This window comes from Panulirus ornatus, chromosome 43, assembly GCF_036320965.1.
Source record: "Panulirus ornatus isolate Po-2019 chromosome 43, ASM3632096v1, whole genome shotgun sequence".
In the NCBI taxonomy this organism is placed as follows: domain Eukaryota; kingdom Metazoa; phylum Arthropoda; class Malacostraca; order Decapoda; family Palinuridae; genus Panulirus; species Panulirus ornatus.
Genome location: NC_092266.1, coordinates 8396027 through 8423504, shown reverse-complemented (window position 1 = coordinate 8423504; position 27478 = coordinate 8396027). Strand labels below are relative to the sequence as shown.

The window sequence follows — 27478 nt, the reverse complement described above, 5'->3', positions numbered from 1 at the left end:
GCAAGAAGGGGTAACCTTAACAAAAATAAAAAAATAGCAAGAATTCTTTCCTTATGACTCCCCACTTTAAACTCCGATACTTATACCAAACAGCCTGAGGCTTAAATACTTCAAAATTATAGTTCACAAGCTAAGTAGTAACTCTGGTTATAAGTAGTAATCTTTACTTGGTAACGTATAGATTGATGACTGGCATGCACACCAAAATTCCAACTTGCCTGTATTTGTCACAGATACTGGATAAACTCTACATGTTTACTAAGTCTCTTTAGTGCTACATTTATGTAGATATCAGTTGGCTCAAAGACTGAGAGAACTGATGAGTACCTTGTGATGTTAACATAGTACATGCTTAATCATTTAAAAAGATAAATTTTAAGTTGGAACTTAAATATTACGTACTCTATTTCATGGCAAGTGTAGGAATAATCAACATAAAGCAAGTAACCTCTTTACATAAAACATAAAAATTTAAGTGTCAAAAACATCCTCTACAAAATCTGTAACAAATGCATGTAGTTTATTATATTCAAATTTTCAGGTGTATTGAAAAAGAAGGAAGAATGTCTAGATTTGATAACTTCTATTAGTAATACATCTGAGTAAGTACTATGAAAGACTGATGAATGTATTTAATGAAAGCAGCAGATGTGGTGTTCAAGTCAAACAGGTACATAAAGTGAGAGTTGTGGCAAGTGGTTAGAAAAGAGATGTAGTGAGAAACCTTGTGTAAGGTGAAGTGTGGAAATGCAGCTGGAGCGGACAGTATTGGAGATGAATTTTTAAAGGAAGGGTGATTGGTTAGGTTAGGATTTTAGATGTATGTATGGATCTTGGCAAGATACCTGAGGACTGGCAGAATACCTTCGTTGCGTCATTGTACAAATGCAAGGGGATAAAGGTGAGTGGGTGTTCTGAGTAAGCTGTATGGGAGTGGTGACCAAGAGGGCAGTGGCATGCAGAGAACAGATTTGGGATGAATTATATGGTTTTAGGAGTTGTAAAGGATATCTGGATCAGGTGTTTGTTTTGTTGAAGAATATATACATAAGAGGTACTTAGGAAAACAAAGTGGGATTTTTATCCTGCATTTAAGGATCTCGAGAAAGCATGTGATAGGGATGATGAGAGATGATTTGTTGAAGGTGTTTAGAATATATAGTGTGGAAGGAAAGATATTAGAAGCAGAGAAGTTTTTATTACGAGAGTAGGGACTGTGTGTGAACAAAGAGGAAGAAGGGTCAGCAGTTGTAAATGAAAGAGGGACTGCAGTAGGGGTATGGTACGTCACCATGGCTCTTGAATACGTTTCTGGACAGAGCTGCGAGGGAAGTGACTGTGAAGGTTTTGGGTACAGAGTAGATCCTCAGTCTGGCCAGACTGGGGATATTTAGGGGATGAGTCAGTTATTATTTGCTGATGACCTGGCATTAGTGAAAGGTGAAAGTTGCAAGGAAATGTGAATAAAACCAAGGTTATAAGTTTGACACTGGAGAGATATAGGTTATTGGATTACACATTAACTGACAATCATGCAAAACATACACACTTGGATGTGAATGTGTTGAGATGGTCAGCGGGTGGAATGTTTGATCATTACCTGGTGGAGGTAAGGGTGAAGATTCAATGAGGTTTTCAGAAGAGGAATGATTTAAGGGCAGTGAAAGTAAGTGAGCACAGAAAAGAGACTTGTGCAAAGAAATACCAGGAGAGATTAGGCAAAGAACTGCAAAAAGAGAAAGTATGTGAACCAAGGACAGAAGGTGACAAAAGGGAGCTACTGTGGGAGGCAGTGCTGGCATGTGCAAGAGAAGTGTGTCACACGTGAAAGGTGGGAGGTGGATGGGTCAGGTGAGAATGGGTAAAGTGGTGGGATTATGAAGTAATGTTGCTAGTAAAAAATAAAATTGTTTCTTACATTTTTCATATGTATATATATGTATGTGTGTGTGTGTGTGTATATGTGCGTATGTATGTGTATGTGTGTGTATGTGTATATATATATGTATATTATCCCTGGGGATAGGGGTGAAAGAATACTTCCCACGTATTCCTCGCGTGTCGTAGAAAGCGACTAGAGGGGACGGGAGCGGGGGGCCAGAAATCCTCCCCTCCTTGTATTAACTTTCTAAAATGGGAAACAGAAGAAGGAGTCACGCGGGGAGTGCTCATCCTCCTCGAAGGCTCAGAGTGGGGTGCCTAAATGTGTGTGGATGTAACCAAGATGTGAAAAAAGGAGAGATAGGTAGTATGTTTGAGGAAAGGAACCTGGATGTTTTGGCTCTGAGTGAAACGAAGCTCAAGGGTAAAGGGGAAGAGTGGTTTGGGAATGTCTGGGGAGTAAAGTCAGGGGTTAGTGAGAGGACAAGAGCAAGGGAAGGAGTAGCAATACTCCTGAAACAGGAGTTGTGGGAGTATGTGATAGAGTGTAAGAAAGTAAATTCTCGATTAATATGGGTAAAACTGAAAGTTGATGGAGAGAGGTGGGTGATTATTGGTGCATATGCACCTGGGCATGAGAAGAAAGATCAAGAGAGGCAAGTGTTTTGGGAGCAGCTGAATGAGTGTGTTAGTGGTTTTGATGCACGAGACCGGGTTATAGTGATGGGTGATTTGAATGCAAAGGTGAGTAATGTGGCAGTTGTGGGAATAATTGGTATACATGGGGTGTTCAGTGTTGTAAATGGAAATGGTGAAGAGCTTGTAGATTTATGTGCTGAAAAAGGACTGATGATTGGGAATACCTGGTTTAAAAAGCGAGATATACATAAGTATACTTATGTAAGTAGGAGAGATGGCCAGAGAGCGTTATTGGATTACGTGTTAATTGACAGGCGTGCGAAAGAGAGACTTTTGGATGTTAATGTGCTGAGAGGTGCAACTGGAGGGATGTCTGATCATTATCTTGTGGAGGCTAAGGTGAAGATTTGTATGGGTTTTCAGAAAAGAAGAGTGAATGTTGGGGTGAAGAGGGTGGTGAGAGTAAGTGAGCTTGAGAAGGAGACCTGTGTGAGGAAGTACCAGGAGAGACTGAGTACAGAATGGAAAAAGGTGAGAACAATGGAAGTAAGGGGAGTGGGGGAGGAATGGGATGTATTTAGGGAATCAGTGATGGATTGCGCAAAAGATGCTTGTGGCATGAGAAGAGTGGGAGGTGGGTTGATTAGAAAGGGTAGTGAGTGGTGGGATGAAGAAGTAAGAGAATTAGTGAAAGAGAAGAGAGAGGCATTTGGATGATTTTTGCAGGGAAAAAATGCAATTGAGTGGGAGATGTATAAAAGAAAGAGACAGGAGGTCAAGAGAAAGGTGCAAGAGGTGAAAAAAAGGGCAAATGAGAGTTGGGGTGAGACAGTATCATTAAATTTTAGGGAGAATAAAAAGATGTTCTGGAAGGAGGTAAATAAAGTGCGTAAGATAAAGGAGCAAATGGGAACTTCAGTGAAGGGCGCAAATGGGGAGGTGATAACAAGTAGTGGTGATGTGAGAAGGAGATGGAGTGAGTATTTTAAAGGTTTGTTGAATGTGTTTGATGATAGAGTGGCAGATATAGGGTGTTTTGGTCGAGGTGGTGTGCAAAGTGAGAGGGTTAGGGAAAATGATTTGGTAAACAGAGAAGAGGTAGTAAAGCTTTGCGGAAGATGAAAGCCTGGCAAGGCAGCAGGTTTGGATGGTATTGCAGTGGAATTTATTAAAAAAGGGGGTGACTGTATTGTTGACTGGTTGGTAAGGTTATTTAATGTATGTATGACTCATGGTGAGGTGCCTGAGGATTGGCGGAATGCGTGCATAGTGCCATTGTACAAAGGCAAAGGGGATAAGAGAGAGTGCTCGAATTACAGAGGTATAAGTTTGTTGAGTATTCCTGGTAAATTATATGGGAGGGTATTGATTGAGAGGGTGAAGGCATGTACAGAGCATCAGATTGGGGAAGAGCAGTGTGGTTTCAGAAGTGGTAGAGGATGTGTGGATCAGGTGTTTGCTTTGAAGAATGTATGTGAGAAATACTTAGAAAAGCAAATGGATTTGTATGTAGCATTTATGGATCTGGAGAAGGCATATGATAGAGTTGATAGAGATGCTCTGTGGAAGGTATTAAGAATATATGGTGTGGGAGGAAAGTTGTTAGAAGCAGTGAAAAGTTTTTATCGAGGATGTAAGGCATGTGTACGTGTAGGAAGAGAGGAAAGTGATTGGTTCTCAGTGAATGCAGGTTTGCGGCAGGGGTGTGTGATGTCTCCATGGTTGTTTAATTTGTTTATGGATGGGGTTGTTAGGGAGGTAAATGCAAGAGTTTTGGAAAGAGGGGCAAGTATGAAGTCTGTTGGGGATGAGAGAGCTTGGGAAGTGAGTCAGTTGTTGTTCGCTGATGATACAGCGCTGGTGGCTGATTCATGTGAGAAACTGTAGAAGCTGGTGACTGAGTTTGGTAAAGTGTGTGGAAGAAGAAAGTTAAGAGTAAATGTGAATAAGAGCAAGGTTATTAGGTACAGTAGGGTTGAGGGTCAAGTCAATTGGGAGGTGAGTTTGAATCGCGAAAAACTGGAGGAAGTGAAGTGTTTTAGATATCTGGGAGTGGATCTGGCAGCGGATGGAACCATGGAAGCGGAAGTGGATCATAGGGTGGGGGAGGGGGCAAAAATTCTGGGGGCCTTGAAGAATGTGTGGAAGTCGAGAACATTATCTCGGAAAGCAAAAATGGGTATGTATGAAGGAATAGTGGTTCCAACAATGTTGTATGGTTGCGAGGCGTGGGCTATGGATAGAGTTGTGCGCAGGAGGATGGATGTGCTGGAAATGAGATGTTTGAGGACAATGTGTGGTGTGAGGTGGTTTGATCGAGTGAGTAACGTAAGGGTAAGAGAGATGTGTGGAAATAAAAAGAGCGTGGTTGAGAGAGCAGAAGAGGGTGTTTTGAAGTGGTTTGGGCACATGGAGAGGATGAGTGAGGAAAGATTGACCAAGAGGATATATGTGTCGGAGGTGGAGGGAACGAGGAGAAGAGGGAGACCAAATTGGAGGTGGAAAGATGGAGTGAAAAAGATTTTGTGTGATCGGGGCCTGAGCATGTAGGAGGGTGAAAGGAGGGCAAGGAATAGAGTGAATTGGAGCGATGTGGTATACCAGGGTTGACGTGCTGTCAGTGGATTGAATCAAGGCATGTGAAGCGTCTGGGGTAAGCCATGGAAAGCTGTGTAGGTATGTATATTTGCGTGTGTGGACGTATGTATATACATGTGTATGGGGGGGGTTGGGCCATTTCTTTCGTCTGTTTCCTTGCGCTACCTCGCAAACGCGGGAGACAGCGACAAAGTATAATAATAATAATAATAATGGCTAATACTTAAGCATGATTTACATGAAGCTGCTGAAGAAAGTAAAGAGGAAGGTGTAGGGGTAGAAAAAGGGGGCAGAGAAGCAGAAGGATTGTCAGGGACATGCATGGACCTACAGAAAGAGAAAGCATATGATGATGATAGATATTCCTTGTGGAAGGTCATATGAATGTATGGTGTGGAAGTATGCTACGACAAGCAATGAGTTTTATCAAGACTGTAAGGCATGTATGCAAGTATGTTGAGAGGAGAATGAGTAGTTCTAAGTGAAGAAGGTTTGCAACAGGGGTATGTGATGTCACCAGGAGAGATAAAGAGGGTGATTGGAAATAGTTTGGACATGTGGGTTAAATGGGTGATGAGTGGTTGACAAAGAGGATCCATGTGTCAGATATGGTGCGGACAAGGAGAAAGGGGAGACAAATGGGAGATGGAAGGATGGAGTGAAAAATATTCTGAGTGATCAGGGCCTGAACATCCAGGAAGGCAAAAGGTGTGCATGGGATAGAGTGAATGGGATCAAAATGGTACACAGGGGTGTATATGCAGTCCATGACAGCATGTACCTCCCAGTAAGACATGTTGCTCCAACTCACTTATCCCATGCACACCTTTCACCCTTCTGCACATTCACACCCTGATCACTCAAAACATTTTACACTCCATCCTTCCATCTTCAATTTGTCACCCCTTCCTCTTTGTCCGCACCACATCTGACACACATATCCTCTTATTCAACCTTCCATCATTCATTCTTCCCATATGTCCAAACTATTTCAACAAATTTTCATCTTTAATAGTTACATCACACACACCCCTTCAACAGACCTATCCTTCACTGTGTTGATAATGACTTACTGCTTTCCTCCCAAGGCCTGAATATGGATAGGGGGCTGTGGTTTTGGTGCATTACATGAGGGTAGATCGAATCCATACAAGCATGGACATTTTGCAGAACAAATCCTAACCCTGCCATATTACAAGGAAATTATGCATTCTTATATCATATCTTAATCAAGTTACATACAAGGTGTCCATCTTTTTGGTGGACCAGAAACCCATTCCCCAAGCTGTATAATTTTGAAAATTATTAGGTTATGTTATAGAGCAATGCCACACGACCTCTCAAGGCCATGTATTTCTATGCCATAAGAAAAAGTTATACTCATATCACCTTAAAACTTTGATACATACCACAGAATCTGAAGAAAAAAGGTCAAGATTCTTCACTTTGTCCAAGATACTTTAGGAATGTCAAAGTGTTCAGTAAGGGTGTCTAAGTGACGATTGAAATCTTCAACCTTCTCTTTATGAGTCTTGCTGGCTTTTTTCAAAATTCGGTCTGCTTCCTGCGGAAAAGGTGATTCATCATTAATATTTAGGCATAAGTAAAAGAAAGTGCAGCTGTTAAACATACACTGTTGACAGGTACAGACATATCAGGATAAAATACAGCCATCAAAAACATACAATGTTTACAGCTGATGTCAAACTGATAACAAACATTAAGTTGAACTATGTTACCTATAAATATGTTAGATAAGCTTGTGCTTCAAAAAAGAATTATGGTGAACAAAAAGGAAAGTGAGAGGGGCAAGTATGCAGTCTGTTGTGGATGAGAGGGCTTGGAAAGTGAGTCAGTTGTTGTTCACTGATGATACAGCGCTGGTGGCTGATTCGGGTGAGAAACTACAGAAGCTGGTGACTGAGTTTGGTAAAGTGTGTGAAAGAAGAAAGCTGAGAGTAAATATGAATAAAAGCAAGTTTACTTGGTTCAGGAGGGTTGAGGGTCAAGTCAACTGGGAGGTAAGTTTTAATGGAGAAAAACTGGAGGAAGTAAAGTGTTTTAGACAGAGGTATGTATATGTGCATATGTGGGCCTGTATGTATATACATGTGTATGTGGGTGGGTTGGGCCATTCTTTTGTCTTTTTCCTTGTGCTACCTCGCTAACACGGGAGACAGCAACAACGTATAATGAAAAAATGGAAAAAAAATTAGAAAGGAAGTTTTTATATATGAAAATAGGACTTTTTTCATGATTGCTGATTCCTGCATAGCAAGGTTGCACCTGGAATAGATGAAAAAAGGCCACATTTTCTAGCTGTCATGTGCAATGCACCAAAACCACAGCCCCCTATCCACAATCAGCCCCACAGCCCTCTTCATGGTTTATTTCAAATGCTTCAAATGCCCAGGTTCAGTCCAACGACAGCATATTAGCCCCAGTATAACACATAAGTTACTCTATCCTGTTCATTCCTGCATGTTCCTTTATTCAGGAGACAGGTGCTATGGAGGTATATAGCAATGCTAGGGGTATGTCTGTTAAGTATACCAAGAAAAGTGTCTGCAATAATGTTGATTGACAGAGTGATGGAAGTAACTGAATGCAGAATAAGTGAAGAGCAAGGGGGTTTTAGGAAAGGTAGGGGACATGTAGATCAAATTTTTAAGGTTGAAATGACCATGTAAAAGTAACCAGCAAAACGCATGAAGCTTTATGCAGGTTTTGTGGACCCGGAGAAAGTGTTTCACAAAGTCAAGGGGAATGCTTATGGTATGTGTTAAGAATATATAGGGTAGGGAGACAACTGTTGAGTGGTGTGAAATCCTTCCTTAGAGTAGCAAATATGTGTGTAAGAGTGGAAGGAGAGTTGAAAAAAAATTTTGGTATACATGTGGAAGTGAGGCAGGGCTGTGTACAGTCACAATGGCTTTTTAAAATAAATGTGTGTGTAGTGATAGGAAGGGTGAATGCAAATCCAGGGAAAGATGGTATAGAGACAGTGTGGCAGTGAGGCATGGCAGCTCATGACAAGCATTTGTGGATGATACTGTGTTGCTTGCTGAGAGTGGAGTTGCAGAAAGTTATTAGTGTGTTTTACGATGTGTGTAAGCATAGTCAACTGAAGGTAAATGCAAGTAAAAGTAAAGTAATGGTGTTTTAATGGAAACAGAGTGAAACTATAGATTTTGCAACACCCAGCAGAGTGAGAGAGGAAAGTGAACTAAACTGTTACAGGTCTGGGGGGAAAAAGACTGAAAGAGGTCAGAGAATATAAGTATCTACAAGCTATCTTGGGTAAGTTTGCTGGTGGGGAAAGAAATATAAGGGAAAGAGCAGTACAAGGTAGAAGAGTCACTGGGTCCCTTGAATAATGAAGGATAAAAGCTGTAAGTATGGAACAGAAGAGAGGATAAAAGGAGCAGCATAGTCTTCTCAACCCTGACCTATGCAGTTGAAATATGGACATGGAATGAGTCACAGAGGTCAAGAACCCAGGCTGTGGAAATAAGCTATTGGAGAATAGTATGTGGTATGACTAGATGGAATGAAGAAAGAAATGAAGGGGTGTATAAGAGATGTGGTATGGCAGGGAATATGGGGTATGAAAGATGTGGTATGGCAGGGAACAAGGTTTGTGTGAGAAATGGTATGGCGGGGAGCACAAAGTGAATAAATTGTGGAGTGGAAGTGAGGTTGAAATGTAATACTTTCAGGTAGTTTGGCCACACGGAAAGAAGGCAAGACTGGAGTGGTTTACCTGGAAAGTGTATAATAGTACAATTATAGGTTTTTTTGGTGAGAGGATGACAACCTGTGACATGGCAAAATAGTGGAAGAGTACTGGAAGGAGAGAAATGGAAGAATGTGAGACATGATGTATGTGAGGGAGGCATGTGTGGACACGGATAAGTGGAGATTCTTTTGCCATGGCCACTCCCTCGATGAGAGTTCCCGTAGGGAACTGGCATTGGAGACAGAGATAGAATCCAGGCTGTGAAAATGAGCTGACAGGAGAATGTGGTATAACTAGACAAAATGAAGAAGAGAATGGGTATATGAGAGATGTGGTATGGCAGGGAATGCAAAGTGAATGAACTGTGAAAAGCATCTATGCTAAAATTCTCAAGAAAATCCTTTTTTTGAAAATCATTAGGAAAAATCTTAGGCTATAGCCTTGCAAAATATTTTGTTCAGATTTTCAACTTCTTCAGATTTTAATGACAATCTGCGTATAGATGTTATTTTACATGCAGATTAAGGATTTCTAGTCAAATGACAGCATTTTGCATTATTAATGCCTTTAATTACTCCTAAGATTAATTATGATAAAATTAGTATGCTAATTACTCGACTAATTACACGAATTTTTGGGTTTTGACCTCAGATTCGTATTGAACATACCTAAAAGTATCTATCCTGAAATTCTCAAGAAAATCCATTTTTTGAAAAAAATCAAGAAAAATCCAAGGCTATAGCCTTAACAAATTAATTATGATAAAATTAGTATGCTAATTACTCGACTAATTACACGAATTTTTGGGTTTTGACCTCAGATTCGTATTGAGCATACCTAAAAGTATCTATCCTGAAATTCTCAAGAAAATCCATTTTTTTGAAAAAAATCAAGAAAAATCCAAATTTTTTGCTCAGATTTTCAACTTCTTCAGATTTTAATGAAAATCTGGGTATAGATGTTATTTTACATGCTGATTAAGAATTTCTAGTCCAATGACAGCATTTCGCATTATTAATGCCTTTAATTACTCCTAGGATTAATTATAATAAAATTAGTATGCTAATTACTAAACTAATTACCCGAATTTTTGGGTTTTGACCACAGATTCGTATTCAGCATACCGAAAAGCATCTATGCTAAAATTCTCAAGAAAATCCATTTTTTGAAAATAATCAGGAAAAATCCAACAAAATATTATGTTCAAAATATTATGGGTGAAATGCATTAAGTTGAGGTGTTTTGGGTATGTGGAAAGAATGCAAGACTGGGTTTATAAGAAGAATGTATGATAGTACAATTAAAGAGGTTGGTGTGAGAGAAAGACCACTTGTGACATGGGGAAATAGAATGGAAGGAGGGAGAGAAATGGTGGAAGAATGCATGGAATAGTGTTTGCGAGAGAGGTGCATGAGGGATGTCTGATCACTATCTTGTGGAAGCGAAGGTGAAGATTTATAGAGGTTTTCAAAAAAGAAGAGAGAATGTTGCGGAGAAGAAAGTGATGAGAGTAAGTGAGCTTGGAAAGGAGACTTGAGCGAGGAAGTACCAGGAGAGACTAAGTGTAGAATGGCAAAATGTGAGAGTAAATAACTTGAGAGGAGTGGATGAGGAATGGGATGTATTTAGGGAAGCAGTGATGGCTTGCATGTTACATGATAAAAAGTGGGAGTTGGGCAGATGAGAAAGGGTAGTGAGTGGTGGAATGAGGAAGTAAGGCTGTTAGGGAAAGAGAAAAGAGAGGCGTTTGGATGATACTTGCAGGGAAGTAGTGCAAATGCCTGGGAGATGTATAAAAGAAGGCAGGAGGAGGTCAAAAGACAGGGGCAAGGGTTGAAAAAGGGGGCAAATGAGCTTTAGGGAGAATAAAAAGATGTTTTGGGAGGAAGTAAATAATGTGCATAAGACAAAGAGAACAAATGGGAACATAAGTGAAGGGGGCAAGTGGGGAGGAAAGAACAGGTAGTGATGAAGTTAGAAGGAGATGGAGTGAGTATTTTGAAGGTCTGCAGAATGTGTTTCATGTAGAATGGCAGATATAGGGTGTTTTGGTCGGGGTGGTGCACAAAATGAGAGAGTGAGGGAGAATGGCTTGGTAAAGAGAGTCTTAAGAGGTAGTGAAAGCTTTGCAGAAGATGAAATCCAACAAGGCGGCAGGTTTGGATGGTATTGCAGTGGAATTTAGTATGAAAGGTAAGGATATTCAATGTATGTATGGACCATGGTGAAGTGCCTGAGGGTTGGCAGAATGCATGCATAGTGCCTTTGTACAAAGGCAAAGGGGATAAAGGTGAGTGTTCAAACTACAGAGGCATAAGTTTGTTGAGTATTCCTGGGAAATTATATGGGAAGGTATTGATTGAAAGGGTGAAGACATGTACAGAGCATCAGATTGGGGAAGAGCAGTGTGGTTTCAGTGGTTGAGGATGTGTGGATCAGGTGATTGCTTTGAAGAATGTATGTTAGAAATACTTAGAAAAACAGATGGATTTGTGTGTAGCATATGATTGGGTTGATAGAGATGCAATGTGGAAGGTTTTAAGGGTATACGGTGTGGGAGGTAAGTAGCCAGAAGCACTGAAAAGTTTTTACCAAGGATGTAAGGCATGTGTCCGAATAGGAAGAGAGGACAGTGATTGGTTCCCAGTGAATGTCAGTTTGCAGCAGGAATGTGAGGTGTCCCCATGGTTATTTAATTTGTTTATGGATGGGGTGGTTAGGAAGGTAAATGCAAGAATTTTGGAGAGAGGGGCAAGTACGCAGTCTGTTGGGGATGGGAGGGCCTGGGAAGTGAGTCAGTTGTTGTTTGTTGATGATATAGCTCTAGTGGCTGATTCATGTGAGAAACTGCAGAAGTTGGTGACTAAGTTTGGAAAAGTGTGATAGGAGAAAGTTGAGAGTAAATGTGAATAAGTTGAGTGCAACTGTGAATAAGAGCAAGGTTATTAGGTTCAATAGGGTTGAGGGACAAGTTATTTGGGATGTAAGTCTGAATGGGGAGAAATTGGAGGAATTGGAGTGTTTTAGATAGCTGGGAGTGGACTAAGCAGCAGATGGAACCATGGAAGTGGAAGTGAGTCACAGGGTAGGGGAGGGGGCGAAGGTTCTGGGAGCAATGAAGAATGTGTGGAAGGAGTGAATGTTATCTCGAATAGCAAAAGTGGGTATGTTTGAAGGAATAGTACTTCCAACAATGTTATATGGCTGTGAGGCATGGGCTATAGACAGGGTTATACAGAGGAGGGTGGATATGTTGGAAATGAAATGTTTGAGGACAATATGTGGTGTCAGGTGATTTGATCAAGTAAGTAATGAAAGGGTAAGAGTGAGGTGTGGAAATAAAAAGAATGTGGTTGAGAGAGCAGAAGAGGGTGTGTTGAAATGGTTTGGACATATGGAGAGAATGAGTGAGGAAAGATTGACAAAGAGCATATATGTGTCAAAGATGGAGGGAACAAGGAGAAGCAGGAGACCAAATTGGAGGGGGAAGGATGGAGAGAAAATGATTTTGAGCGATCAGGGCCTGAACATACAGGATGGTGGGAGGCATGCAAGGAATGGAATGAACTGAAACGATGTGGTATACTGGGGTCGACGTGCTGTCAATGGACTGAACCTGGGCATGTAAAACATCTGGGGTAAAGCATGGAAAGGTCTGTGGGGCCTGGATGTGGATAGGAAGCTGTGATTTCAGTGCATTACACATGAGTTACAGACCAACTGTGAACAAACATGACCTTTTTCGTCTGTTTTTCTGGCGCTACCTTGCTGGAAGGGGTGTAGCAATGCTGTTTCCTGTGGGGCGGGGTAGCGCCAGGAAGGGATGAAGGCAAGTATGAATATATACATGTGTGTATAAGCATATGTCTGTGTATGTGTGTGTATATGATGATGATATATATATATCATCATATCCCGGGGGATAGGGGAGAAAGAATACTTCCCACGCATTCCTCACATGTCGTAGAAGGCGACTAAAGGGGATGGGAGCGGGGGGCCAGAAACCCTCCCCTCCTTGTATTTTAAATTTCTAAAAGGGGAAACAGAAGAAGGAGTCACGCGAGGAGTGCTCATCCTCCTCGAAGGCTCAGATTGGGGTCTCTAAATGTGTGTGGATGTAACCAAGATGAGAAAAAAGGAGAGATAGGTAGTATGTTTGAGGAAAGGAACCTGGATGTTTTGGCTCTGAGTGAAACGAAGCTCAAGGGTAAAGGGGAAGAGTGGTTTGGGAATGTCTTGGGAGTAAAGTCAGGGGTTAGTGAGAGGACAAGAGCAAGGGAAGGAGTAGCACTACTCCTGAATCAGGAGTTGTGGGAGTATGTGATAGAGTGTAAGAAACTAAATTCTAGATTGATATGGGTAAAACTGAAAGTTGATGGAGAGAGATGGGTGATTATTGGTGCATATGCACCGGGGCATGAGAAGAAAGATCATGAGAGGCAAGTGTTTTGGGAGCAGCTGAATGAGTGTGTTGGTGGTTTTGATGCACAAGACCGGGTTATAGTGATGGGTGATTTGAATGCAAAGGTGAGTAATGTGGCAGTTGAGGGAATAATTGGTACACATGGAGTGTTCAGTGTTGTAAATGGAAATGGTGAAGAGCTTGTAGATTTATGTGCTGAAAAAGGACTGGTGATTGGGAATACCTGGTTTAAAAAGCGAGATATACATAAGTATACATATGTAAGTAGGAGAGATGGCCAGAGAGCGTTATTGGATTATGTGTTAATTGATAGACGCACGAAAGAGAGACTTTTGGATGTTAATGTGCTGAGAGGTGCAACTGGAGGGATGTCTGATCATTATCTTGTGGAGGCGAAGGTGAAGATTTGTGGGGGTTTTCAGAAAAGAAGAGAGAATGTTGGGGTGAAGAGAGTGGTGAGAGTAAGTGAGCTTGAGACGGAGACTTGTGTGAGGAAGTACCAGGAGAGACTGAGTACAGAATGGAAAAAGGTGAGAACAAAGGAGGTAAGGGGAGTGGGGGAGGAATGGGATGTATTTAGGGAAGCAGTGATGGCTTGCGCAAAAGATGCTTGTGGCATGAGAAGCGTGGGAGGTGGGTTGATTAGAAAAGGTAGTGAGTGGTGGGATGAAGAAGTAAGATTATTAGTGAAAGAGAAGAGAGAGGCATTTGGACAATTTTTGCAGGGAAAAAATGCAAATGAGTGGGAGAGGTATAAAAGAAAGAGGCAGGAGGTCAAGAGAAAGGTGCAAGATGTGAAAAAGAGGGCAAATGAGAATTAGGGTGAGAGAGTATCATTAAATTTCAGGGAGAATAAAAAGATGTTTTGGAAGGAGGTAAATAAAGTGTGTAAGACAAGGGAGCAAATGGGAACTTCAGTCAAGGGGGCTAATGGGGAGATGATAACAAGTAGTGGTGATGTGAGAGGGAGATGGAGTGAGTATTTTGAAGGTTTGTTGAATGTGTTTGATGATAGAGTGGCAGATATAGGGTGTTTTGGTCGAGGTGGTGTGCAGAGTGAGAGGGTTAGGAAAAATGATTTGGTAAATAGAGAAGAGGTAGTAAAAGCTTTAAGGAAGATGAAAGCCAGCAAGGCAGCAGGTTTGGATGGTATTGCAGTGGAATTTATTAAAAAAGGGGGTGACTGTATTGTTGACTGGTTGGTAAGGTTATTTAATGTATGTATGATTCATGGTGAGGTGCCAGAGGATTGGCGGAATGCTTGCATAGTGCCATTGTACAAAGACAAAGGGGATAAGAGTGAGTGCTCAAATTTCAGAGGTATAAGTTTGTTGAGTGTTCCTGGTAAATTATATGGAAGGGTATTGATTGAGAGGGTGAAGGCATGTACAGAGCATCAGATTGGGGAAGAGCAGTGTGGTTTCAGAAGTGGTAGAGGATGTGTGGATCAGGTGTTTGCTTTGAAGAATGTTTGTGAGAAATACTTAGAAAAACAAATGGATTTGTATGTAGCATTTATGGATCTGGAGAAGGCATATGATAGAGTTGATAGAGATGCTCTGTGGAAGGTTTTAAGAATATATGGTGTGGGAGGCAAGTTGTTAGAAGCAGTGAAAAGTTTTTATCGAGGATGTAAGGCATGTGTACGTGTAGGAAGAGAGGAAAGTGATTGGTTCTCAATGAATGTATGTTTGCGGCAGGGGTGTGTGATGTCTCCATGGTTGTTTAATTTGTTTATGGATGGGGTTGTTAGGGAGGTGAATGCAAGAGTTTTGGAAAGAGGGGCAAGTATGCAGTCTGTTCTGGATGAGAGAGCTTGGGAAGTGAGTCAGTTGTTGTTCGCTGATGATACAGCGCTGGTGGCGGATTCATGTGAGAAACTGCAGAAGCTGGTGACGGAGTTTGGTAAAGTGTGTGGAAGAAGAAAGTTAAGAGTAAATGTCAATAAGAGCAAGGTTATTAGGTACAGTAGGGTTGAGGGTCAAGTCAATTGGGAGGTGAGTTTGAATGGTGAGAGGCTGGAGGAAGTGAAGTGTTTTAGATATCTGGGAGTGGATCTGTCAGCGGATGGAACCATGGAAGCGGAAGTGGATCATAGGGTGGGGGAGGGGGCGAAAATTTTGGGAGCCTTGAAAAATGTGTGGAATTCGAGAACATTATCCCGGAAAGCAAAAATGGGTATGTTTGAAGGAATAGTAGTTCCAACAATGTTGTATGGTTGCGAGGCGTGGGCTATGGATAGAGTTGTGCGTAGGAGGATGGATGTGCTGGAAATGAGATGTTTGAGGACAATGTGTGGTGTGAGGTGGTTTGATCGAGTAAGTAACGTAAGGGTAAGAGAGATGTGTGGAAATAAAAAGAGCGTGGTTGAGAGAGCAGAAGAGGGTGTTTTGAAGTGGTTTGGGCACATGGAGAGAATGAGTGAGGAAAGATTGACCAAGAGGATATATGTGTCGGAGGTGGAGGGAACGAGGAGAAGAGGGAGACCAAATTGGAGGTGGAAAGATGGAGTGAAAAGGATTTTGTGTGATCGGGGCCTGAACATGCAGGAGGGTGAAAGGAGGGCAAGGAATAGAGTGAATTGGAGCGATGTGGTATACAGGGGTTGACGTGCTGTCAGTGGATTGAATCAAGGCATGTGAAGCGTCTGGGGTAAACCATGGAAAGCTGTGTAGGTATGTATATTTGCGTGTGTGGACGTGTGTATGTACATGTGTATGGGGGGGGTTGGGCCATTTCTTTCGTCTGTTTCCTTGCGCTACCTCGCAAACGCGGGAGACAGCGACAAAGTATAAAAAAAAAAAAAAAAAAAAAAAAAAAAAAAAATATATATATATATATATATATATATATATGTATGTGTGAAACTGCAGAAGCTGGTGACTGAGTTTGGTAAAGTGTGTGGAAGAAGAAAGTTAAGAGTAAATGTGAATAAGAGCAAGGTTATTAGGTACAGTAGGGTTGAGGGTCAGAAAAACTGGAGGAAGTGAAGTGTTTTAGATATCTGGGAGTGGATCTGGCAGCGGATGGAACCATGGAAGTGGAAGTGGATCATAGGGTGGGGGAGGGGGCGAAAATTCTGGGGGCCTTGAAGAATGTGTGGAAGTCGAGAACATTATCTCGGAAAGCAAAAATGGGTATGTTTGAAGGAATAGTGGTTCCAACAATGTTGTATGGTTGCGAGGCGTGGGCTATGGATAGAGTTGTGCGCAGGAGGATGGATGCGCTGGAAATGAGATGTTTGAGGACAATGTGTGGTGTGAGGTGGTTTGATCGAGTGAGTAACGTAAGGGTAAGAGAGATGTGTGGAAATAAAAAGAGCATGGTTGAGAGAGCAGAAGAGGGTGTTTTGAAGTGGTTTGGGCACATGGAGAGGATGAGTGAGGAAAGATTGTCCAAGAGGATATATGTGTCGGAGGTGGAGGGAACAAGGAGAAGAGTGAGACCAAATTGGAGGTGGAAAGATGGAGTGAAAAAGATTTTTTGTGATCGGGGCCTGAACATGCAGGAGGGTGAAAGGAGGGCAAGGAACAGGGTGAATTGGAGCGATGTGGTATACCGGGGCTGACGTGCTGTCAGTGGATTGAATCAAGGCATGTGAAGCGTCTGGGGTAAACCATGGAAAGCTGTGTAGGTATGTATATTTGCGTGTGTGGACGTATGTATATACATGTGTATGAGGGGGGGGTTGGGCCATTTCTTTCGTCTGTTTCCTTGCGCTACCTCGCAAACGCGGGAGACAGCGACAAAGTATAAAAAAAAAAAAATATGTATATTATCCCTGGGGATAGGGGATTAAGAATACTTCCCACGTATTCCCTGCGTGTCGTAGAAGGCGACTGAAAGGGGAGGGAGCGGGGGGCTGGAAATCCTCCCCTCTCGTTTTTTTTTTTAATTTTCCAAAAGAAGGAACAGAGGGGGCCAGGTGAGGATATTCCAAAAAAGGCCCAGTCCTCTGTTCTTAACGCTACCTCGCTAACGCGGTAAATGGCGAAGTTAAAAAAAAAAAAAAAAAATGGGAACTTCAGTGAAGGGCGCAAATGGGGAGGTGATAACAAGTAGTGGTGATGTGAGAAGGAGATGGAGTGAGTATTTTGAAGGTTTGTTGAATGTGTTTGATGACAGAGTGGCAGATATAGGGTGTTTTGGTTGAGGTGGTGTGCAAAGTGAGAGGGTTAGGGAAAATGATTTGGTAAACAGAGAAGAGGTAGTAAAAGCTTTGCGGAAGATGAAAGCCGGCAAGGCAGCAGGTTTGGATGGTATTGCAGTGGAATTTATTAAAAAAGGGGGTGACTGTATTGTTGACTGGTTGGTAAGGTTATCTAATGTATGTATGACTCACGGTGAGGTGCCTGAGGATTGGCGGAATGCTTGCATAGTGCCACTGTACAAAGGCAAAGGGGATAAGAGTGAGTGCTCAGATTTCAGAGGTATAAGTTTGTTGAGTGTTCCTGGTAAATCATATGGAAGGGTATTGATTGAGAGGGTGAAGGCATGTACAGAGCATCAGATTGGGGAAGAGCAGTGTGGTTTCAGAAGTGGTAGAGGATGTGTGGATCAGGTGTTTGCTTTGAAGAATGTTTGTGAGAAATACTTAGAAAAACAAATGGATTTGTATGTAGCATTTATGGATCTGGAGAAGGCATATGATAGAGTTGATAGAGATGCTCTGTGGAAGGTTTTAAGAATATATGGTGTGGGAGGCAAGTTGTTAGAAGCAGTGAAAAGTTTTTATCGAGGATGTAAGGCATGTGTACGTGTAGGAAGAGAGGAAAGTGATTGGTTCTCAATGAATGTATGTTTGCGGCAGGGGTGTGTGATGTCTCCATGGTTGTTTAATTTGTTTATGGATGGGGTTGTTAGGGAGGTGAATGCAAGAGTTTTGGAAAGAGGGGCAAGTATGCAGTCTGTTCTGGATGAGAGAGCTTGGGAAGTGAGTCAGTTGTTGTTCGCTGATGATACAGTGCTGGTGGCTGATTCATGTAAGAAACTGCAGAAGCTGGTGACTGAGTTTGGTAAAGTGTGTGAAAGAAGAAAGTTAAGAGTGAATGTGAATAAGAGCAAGGTTATTAGGTACAGTAGGGATGAGGGTCAAGTCAATTGGGAGGTAAGTTTGAATGGAGAAAAACTGGAGGAAGTAAAGTGTTTTAGATATGTGGGAGTGGATCTGGCAGCGGATGGAACCATGGAAGCGGAAGTGAATCATAGGGTGGGGGAGGGGGCGAAAATCCTGGGAGCCTTCAAGAATGTGTGGAAGTCGAGAACATTATCTCGGAAAGCAAAAATGGGTGTTTGAAGGAATAGTGGTTCCAACAATGTTGCATGGTTGCGAGGCGTGGGCTATGGATAGAGTTGTGCGCAGGAGGATGGATGTGCTGGAAATGAGATGTTTGAGGACAATATGTGGTGTGAGGTGGTTTGATCGAGTAAGTAATGTAACGTTAAGAGAGATGTGTGGAAATAAAAAGAGTGTGGTTGAGAGAGCAGAAGAGGGTGTTTTGAAATGGTTTGGTCACATGGAGAGAATGAGTGAGGAAAGATTGACCAAGAGGATATATGTGTCAGAGGTGAAGGGAACGAGGAGAAGTGGGAGATCAAATTGGAGGTGGAAATATGGAGTGAAAAAGATTTTGAGTGATCGGGGTCTGAACATGCAGGAGGGTGAAAGGCGTGCAAGGAATAGAGTGAATTGGAACGATGTGTAATACCGGGGTTGACATGCTGTTAATGGATTGAACCAGGGCATGTGAAGCGTCTGGGGTAAACCATGGAAAGTTGTGTGAGGCCTGGATGTGGAAAGGGAGCTGTGGTTTCAGTGCATTATTACATGACAGCTAGAGACTGAGTGTGAACAAATGGGGCCTTTGGTGTCTTTTCCTAGCGCTACCTCGCACACAAGAGGGGGGCGGGGGTTGTTATTCCATGTGTGGCGAGGTGGCGATGGGAACAAATAAAGGCACAGACAGTATGAATTATGTACATGTGTATATATGTATATTTTTTTTTTTTTTTGTCGCGGTCTCCCACGTTTGCGAGGTAGCGCAAGGAAACAGACGAAAGAAATGGCCCAACCCACCCCCATACACATGTATATACATACGTCCACACATGCAAATATACATACCTACACAGCTTTCCATGGTTTACCCCAGACGCTTCACATGCCCCGATTCAATCCACTGACAGCACGTCAACCCCGGTATACCACATCGCTCCACTTCACTCTATTCCTTGCCCTCCTTTCACCCTCCTGCATGTTCAGGCCCCGATCACACAAAATCTTTTTTACTCCATCTTTCCACCTCCAAATTAGTCTCCCTCTTCTCCTCGTTCCCTCCACCTCCGACACATATATCCTCTTGGTCAATCTTTCCTCACTCATTCTCTCCATGTGCCCAAACCATTTCAAAACACCCTCTTCTGCTCTCTCAACCACGCTCTTTTTATTTCCACACATCTCTCTTACCCTTACGTTACTTACTCGATCAAACCACCTCACACCACACATTGTCCTCAAACATCTCATTTCCAGCACATCCATCCTCCTGCGCACAACTCTATCCATAGCTCACGCCTCGCAACCATACAACCATATATGTATATGTCTGTGTGTATATATATGTGTACATTGAGATGTATAGGTATGTATATTTGCATGTGTGGACATGTATGTATATACATGTGTATGTGGGTGGGTTGGGCCATTCTTTCGTCTGTTTCCTTGCGCTACCTCGCTAACGCGGGAGACAGCGACAAAGCAAATAAATAAATATATATATATATATATGTATATTATCCCTGGGGATAGGGGATTAAGAATACTTCCCACGTATTCCCTGCGTGTCGTAGAAGGCGGCTAAAAGGGGAGGGAGCGGGGGCTGGAAATCCTCCCCTCTCGTTTTTTTTTTTAATTTTCCAAAAGAAGGAACAGAGGGGGCCAGGTGAGGATATTCCAAAAAAGGCCCAGTCCTCTGTTCTTAACGCTACCTCGCTAACGCGGGAAATGGCGAATAGTTAAAAAAAAAAAAAAAAAAAAATGGGAACTTCAGTGAAGGGCGCAAATGGGGAGGTGATAACAAGTAGTGGTGATGTGAGAAGGAGATGGAGTGAGTATTTTGAAGGTTTGTTGAATGTGTTTGATGACAGAGTGGCAGATATAGGGTGTTTTGGTCGAGGTGGTGTGCAAAGTGAGAGGGTTAGGGAAAATGATTTGGTAAACAGAGAAGAGGTAGTAAAAGCTTTGCGGAAGATGAAAGCCGGCAAAGCAGCAGGTTTGGATGGTATTGCAGTGGAATTTATTAAAAAAGGGGGTGACTGTATTGTTGACTGGTTGGTAAGGTTATTTAATGTATGTATGACTCACGGTGAGGTGCCTGGGGATTGGCGGAATGCGTGCATAGTGCCATTGTACAAAGGCAAAGGGGATAAGAGTGAGTGCTCAAATTACAGAGGTTCAGGTGTTTGCTTTGAAGAATGTATGTGAGAAATACTTAGAAAAGCAAATGGATTTGTATGTAGCATTTATGGATCTGGAGAAGGCATATGATAGAGTTGATAGAGATGCTCTGTGGAAGGTATTAAGATATATGGTGTGGGAGGCAAGTTGTTAGAAGCAGTGAAAAGTTTTTATCGAGGATGTAAGGCATGTGTACGTGTAGGAAGAGAGGAAAGTGATTGGTTCTCAGTGAATGTAGGTTTGCGGCAGGGGTCTGTGATGTCTCCATGGTTGTTTAATTTGTTTATGGATGGGGTTGTTAGGGAGGTGAATGCAAGAGTTTTGGAAAGAGGGGCAAGTATGAAGTCTGTTGGGGATGAGAGAGCTTGGGAAGTGAGTCAGTTGTTGTTCTTGTTCGCTGATGATACAGCGCTGGTGGCTGATTCATGTGAGAAACTGCAGAAGCTGGTGACTGAGTTTGGTAAAGTGTGTGAAAGAAGAAAGTTAAGAGTAAATGTGAATAAGAGCAAGGTTATTAGGTACAGTAGGGTTGAGGGTCAAGTCAATTGGGAGGTGAGTTTGAATGGAGAAAACCTGTAGGAAGTGAAGTGTTTTAGATATCTGGGAGTGGATCTGGTAGCGGATGGAACCATGGAAGCGGAAGTGGAGCATAGGGTGGGGGAGGGGGCGAAAATTCTGGGAGCCTTGAAGAATGTGTGGAAGTCGAGAACATTATCTCGGAAAGCAAAAATGGGTATGTTTGAAGGAATAGTGGTTCCAACAATGTTGTATGGTTGCGAGGCGTGGGCTATGGATAGAGTTGTGCACAGGAGGATGGATGTGCTGGAAATGAGATGTTTGAGGACAATGTGTGGTGTGAGGTGGTTTGATCGAGTAAGTAACGTAAGGGTAAGAGAGATGTGTGGAAATAAAAAGAGCGTGTTTGAGAGAGCAGAGAAGGGTGTTTTGAAATGGTTTGGGCACATGGAGAGAGCACATGGAGAGAATGAGTGAGGAAAGATTGACCAAGAGGATATATGTGTCGGAGGTGGAGGGAACGAGGAGAAGAGGGGAAACCAAATTGGAGGTGGAAAGATGGAGTGAAAAAGATTTTGTGTGATCGGGGCCTGAACATGCAGGAGGGTGAAAGGAGGGCAAGGAATAGAGTGAATTGGAGCGATGTGGTATACCGGGGTTGACGTGCTGTCAGTGGATTGAATCGGGGCATGTGAAGCGTCTGGGGTAAACCATGGAAAGCTGTGTAGGTATGTATATTTGCGTGTGTGGACGTATGTATATACATGTGTATGGGGGTGGGTTGGGCCATTTCTTTCGTCTGTTTCCTTGCGCTACCTCGCAAACGCGGGAGACAGCGACAAAGCAAAAAAAAAAAAAAAAAATATGTATATGTGTATGTATGGGCGTTTATGCATATATATGTCTATATGAGTGGATGGGCCATTCATCGTCTGTTTCCTGGTGCTGCCTCGCTGACATGGGAATCAGATTTCAAGTATAATAAATAATTTCTCCTAAACATTCTTTTCATTATGTTCTTACATGATGACTGAATAAATGATCAGGGGGCTTTTTTAAAAAGTACTAATATAAGGTAGTAGTTGGTATGCTGCCACTGACCATGGAGGTATATTACCAGTACTACCAACCTATCAGGAGGGTCAGTGAAGGCTGCATGGTGAACCAACACTTCAGTCAGTGTTTGTCACGTTGCAATCCTCTTACTTTTCTTTCTGCCTAACAGATACATGAACTGCAGGCATAAAATCTTTCCTTGGCACATGTAGCTCTTGTAACACTTAACTCACACTATTCATTCCTTGTGATACTAAATTTTCCAGTGGTGAGCCCTATGCAATAGCTCTGCCTTCTGGCAAAATGTTAGGAGTAATAAATAGAAGCAGTAGATATGAACATTAGACAGGAATATTAAGCAGATCATTCGGGAACAGTAGTAGGAAAGAACATAACATAGAGCATTAAGTACCAGTAGTAGGTTGGAATACATAGAAACAGTCAGTAGGAACGTCAGGTTGGAGACTGAAAACTGCACTAGAGTTGATCTCTGCCAACGGCCTGTTAAGAGTAAGGTTTAAAAGACTACAAAGTGGCAGTGGAGTTCACCAATTATGAAGAATCTTTTGCCATGGCCACTATGCCACCCCCTTGAGGGAGTTTCTGAAGAGAACGGGGGTCAGAGAAATAGAAAGATACCAATATAAGCAAACTGAAGCAATTACACTGGTATATTACATGGTAAAGTTGGACTAATGTTTGTAACAGTAACTTTTTGGTTGACAAATACTTCACCTGTATTAATGTTCAATATAAACATGACAGAATCAGTATTAATGAGATGGAGGAGAATCTCCAACAGACAACACACAATGTCTACATTTGATTCACTGCTGTCAAATTTATTGAAAATTCACTAAATACAGTGACTCTAGTGCTCCCTGTAGCAAATGTTTGGGTTGATCTCCAGGAATTCAAGTGATTTCCAATACAGGACTTTAACATTTTATGCATTTCCATCTCTACATTCCAACAAGATCTCTATCACCATTCCCCACTCCATCCACCTGTGACCACATGTTCGCTTCAGCTGGTTAATGATCTTGTCTACTTCCATACCATTTTCATATTTTTTCTACAGAGGAGTCCTGGTGTTACCCATGACCTTTTTAAAGGCTCTTGCAGCCCAAGGCTGTGCTACTTACCAGTAGCAGGGAAATGTAGACTCCTTTGGAGTGATAAGATCTTTGATGAGACTGTACTTTCAATTATACAAATGATACACAGATACAATGATAAATACAATACAAAGAACATATAATGCATTTATAGTTATAATGAAAACAAGTTTTGTAATCCAGTGTGCTGTGTATGAATTTATCACATATTAATGCTGAAAATGACGCTGACAAATCTCTCTAGAAACAATAACCCCCCCCTTCATCCCAATGAATCCTATGGTAAAATGGGCTCCAATACGAAGACATTTTGGTAAGATGCATTTTCCAATTACATATCTCCAACGAAACTTAGTGGTCGGGTACAATTTCATGAAAATATGAAGACGTCATAAAATAACTCATGAAAGTACAAAGAAAAGAGACTTGCAAACTCAACTTTTCCCATTTTCTTGAAGTCTCATTTAAATGCAAAAAATGACAACTGCATTTTCAAATCTGGCCACATTCATGATTCTTCTAATAATCTGATTTGTGTTATATTCCAAAATTTAATGATCAGTACACCTGTATGGGTACACAATTTACAGTTTGGTTCTTGAAAAGGCACAACTAAGTTACATACGTCCTTCAGCTGAGATCTGATAATGCAGTACTACATCCAACAACATAATATTGATGTCACCATAAAATATTCATTGAGCATGCCCCTGCACACAGTGAAATCTACCATCTCTATCCTCACCATTTTTCTCCTTCGCTCAATAAATCTATTCTCTGCTTGAGTGTATGAACGTATGGTAGATGAAGTATCAGTTGGAGGCTTTGCCTCTGTTTTTAACTCTCGTCGAATGTTTGCTTCCATATGTCTTTCAACATCCTTCTTCTTCTTTTTCTTTTTCCTGAAAAAAAAATTTATTTTACTTTTTCAAAATAGTAATGTGCTGGTATGAATACATTTAGCAAATGCTTATAACCCCATAATGATATGTTATTATCATTTTCATGATACTTGATCGCTGTTTCTCGTGTCAGTGAGGTAGCACCAGGAAACAGACAAATAAAAACTGATCCACTCCTATACACACATATATACATACACACTCATACACTTGCATATACATATAAACATATACACATACATACACACACACAGCCATATTCATATATTCATACTTACCTTCATCTGTTCCCAGCACCACCCTGCCCCACAGGAAACAGCACTGCCATCCCCTGCTTCAGCGAGGTAGTGCCATGAAAACAGACAAAAAAGTCACATTTGTTCACACTCAGTCTCTGTCACATGTAATGTACCAAAACCACAACTCCCTATCCACATCCAGGCCCCACAGACCTTTCCATGGTTTACTACACGACCTTTCACATGCCCTAGTTCAGACCATGGACAGCACAATGACCCCTATATACCACATCATTCTAATTCTATTTCTTGCATGTCTCACCCTCCTGCATGTTCAGGCCCCAATCACTCAATTTCATTTGCACTCAATCCTTCCATCTAAAATTTAATCCCCTGCTCCTCCTTGTTCCCTCCACCTCTGACGCATATATCCCCCATGTCAGTCTTTCCTCACTCATTCTCTTTATACTTCCAAACCATTTCAACACACCCTCTTCTTCTCTCTCAACCACACTCATTTCATTGCCACACATCTCTCTTACCCTTTCATTACTTACTTAATCAGACCACCTCACACCACATATTGTCCTCAAACATTTTATTTCCAACACATCCACCCTCCTCTGTACAACCCTACTGATAACCCATGCCTCGCAACCATATAATATTGTTGGAACTGCTATAAATTTAAACATATCTATTTTCCCTCTCCAAGATAACATTCTCTCTTTCCACACATTTTCATCGCTCTCAGAACCTTCACCCCCTTCCCCACCCTATAACTCACTTTTACTTCCATGGTTCCATTTGCTGCCAATTCCACTTCCAGATACCTAAAACACTTCAACTCCTCCAACTTTTCTCCAGTCAAACTCACATCCCAACTAACTTGTCCCTCAACCCAGCTGAAAACCTAATTACCTTGCTCTTACTCACATTTACTCTCAACTTTCTCCTTTCACACACTTTTCCAAACACAGTTGCTAACTTCTGCAATTTCTCACTCAAATCAACAGCCAATGCTGTCACTGACAAACAACAACTGACTCACTTCCCAGGCCTTGTCATCTCCAACAGACTGCATATCACCCCCCTCTCTCCAAAATTCATCTCCCTAACCACTCCATCCATAAACAAATTTAACAACCATGGGGACATCACACACCTGAACCGGAGACTGACCATCACTGGGAACCAATCACTCTCCTCTCTTCCTACTCATATACATGCCTTACACCCTTGATAAAAACTTCTCACTGCTTCCAGCAGCTTAACTCCCAAACCATATGCTCTAAGACCTTCACCAAAGCATCTCTATCCACCCTGTCATATGCCTTTTCCAGATCCATACATGCTACAAACAGATCCATCTGTTACTCTAAATATTTCTCACATACATTCTTCATTGCAAACACTTGATCCACACATCCTCAACGAACTTCTGAAACCACACTGCTCCTACCCAATCTAATGCCTTGCACATGCCTTCACCCTCTCAATCAATACCCGCCCATACAATTTTCCAGGAATACTCAATAAACTTATGCCTTTGTAGTTTGAACACTCACCTTTATCCCCTTTGCCTTTGTACAATGGCACTATACATGCATTCCACCAATCCTAAGGCACTTCACCATGATCCATACATTCAGTGAATATCCTTACCATCCAATCAATGACAAAGTCACCCACTTTCTTAATAAATTCAACTGTAATACGCTCCAAACCTGCCATCTTGCTGGATTTCATCTTCCACAAGGCTTTCACCACCTCTTCTCTCTTCACCAAACCACTCTCCCTGACCCATCTCACTTCACACACCATCCCGACCAAAACACCCTATATCTGCCACTTTATCATCAAACACATTCAACAAACCTTCAAAATACTCACTCTATCTCCTCTTCATTTCATCACTTCCCCCTAGTCCCCTTCACTGATGTTTCTATTCGTTCTCTTGCCTTACTCACATTATTTATCTCCTTCCAAAACATCTCTTTATTCTCCCTAAAATTTAATGATACTCTCTCACCACGCCTCTCATTTCCCCTCTTTTTCAGCTGTTGCACCTTACTTTTGACCTCCAGCTGCTTTCTCTTATACACCTCCCAGTCATTTGCACTCCTTCCTTGCTAGTCTCATCCAGACACCTCTCTCTTCTCTTTCACTAACAACTTTATTTCTTCACCCCAACAATCGCTACCCTTTCTAATCTGCCCACCTCCCACCTTTCTCATGCCACATGCATCTCTTGCACATGCCATCATTGCTTCCTAAATACAACCCATTCCTCACCCACTCCAATCATTTGCTCTCACCTTTTACATTCCACACTCAATCTACCCTGGTACTTCCTCACACAAGTCTCCTTTCGAAGCTCACTTACTCTCACCACTCTCTTCTCCCCAACATTCTCTCTTCTTTGAAAACCACTACAAATCTTCACCTTTGCCTCCAACAGACAGAGATCAAACATTCCGTCAGCCACCCCTCTAAGCACATTAACATCTAAAGATCTCTCTTTTACAAGCCTATCAATTAACACGCAATCTTATAAAGTCCTCTGACCATCTCTCCTACTCACATATGTATATCTGTTTTTTAAACCTGGTATTCCCAACCACCAGTCTTTTTTCAGCACAAAACTACAAGCCCTTCACCCTTTTCATTCATAATACTGATAACCCCTATGTACACCAATTATACCCTCAACTGCCACGTTAGTCACCTTCACATTTACATCACCCATTACTAATACCTAGTCTCATGCTCCAAAACTGCTGAAACACTCACTCAGCTGCTCTCAAAACACTTCCATCTCAAGATCTTTTATCTCATGATCAAGTGCATAAGCACCAATAATTATTCATCTCTCTCCATCCACTTTCAGTCTAACCTACATTAATCTAGA

The 27478-nt window shown here is 41.8% G+C and overlaps 1 protein-coding gene across 1 annotated transcript in view; it reads right to left on the bottom strand.

Annotated features, from left to right (window-relative positions):
* LOC139762299 (protein FAM32A) overlaps window positions 1-27478 on the bottom strand; it is a 53781-nt gene that overhangs the window by 1391 nt on the left and 24912 nt on the right. Inside the window, exons 2-3 of the mRNA XM_071686896.1 lie at window positions 24172-24328; window positions 6528-6682 (exon numbers count right to left, since the gene is read on the bottom strand). Coding sequence (XP_071542997.1) covers window positions 6560-6682; window positions 24172-24328 — 280 coding nt within the window. The 3' untranslated portion in view covers window positions 6528-6559. The remainder of the gene's footprint in view (window positions 1-6527; window positions 6683-24171; window positions 24329-27478) is intronic.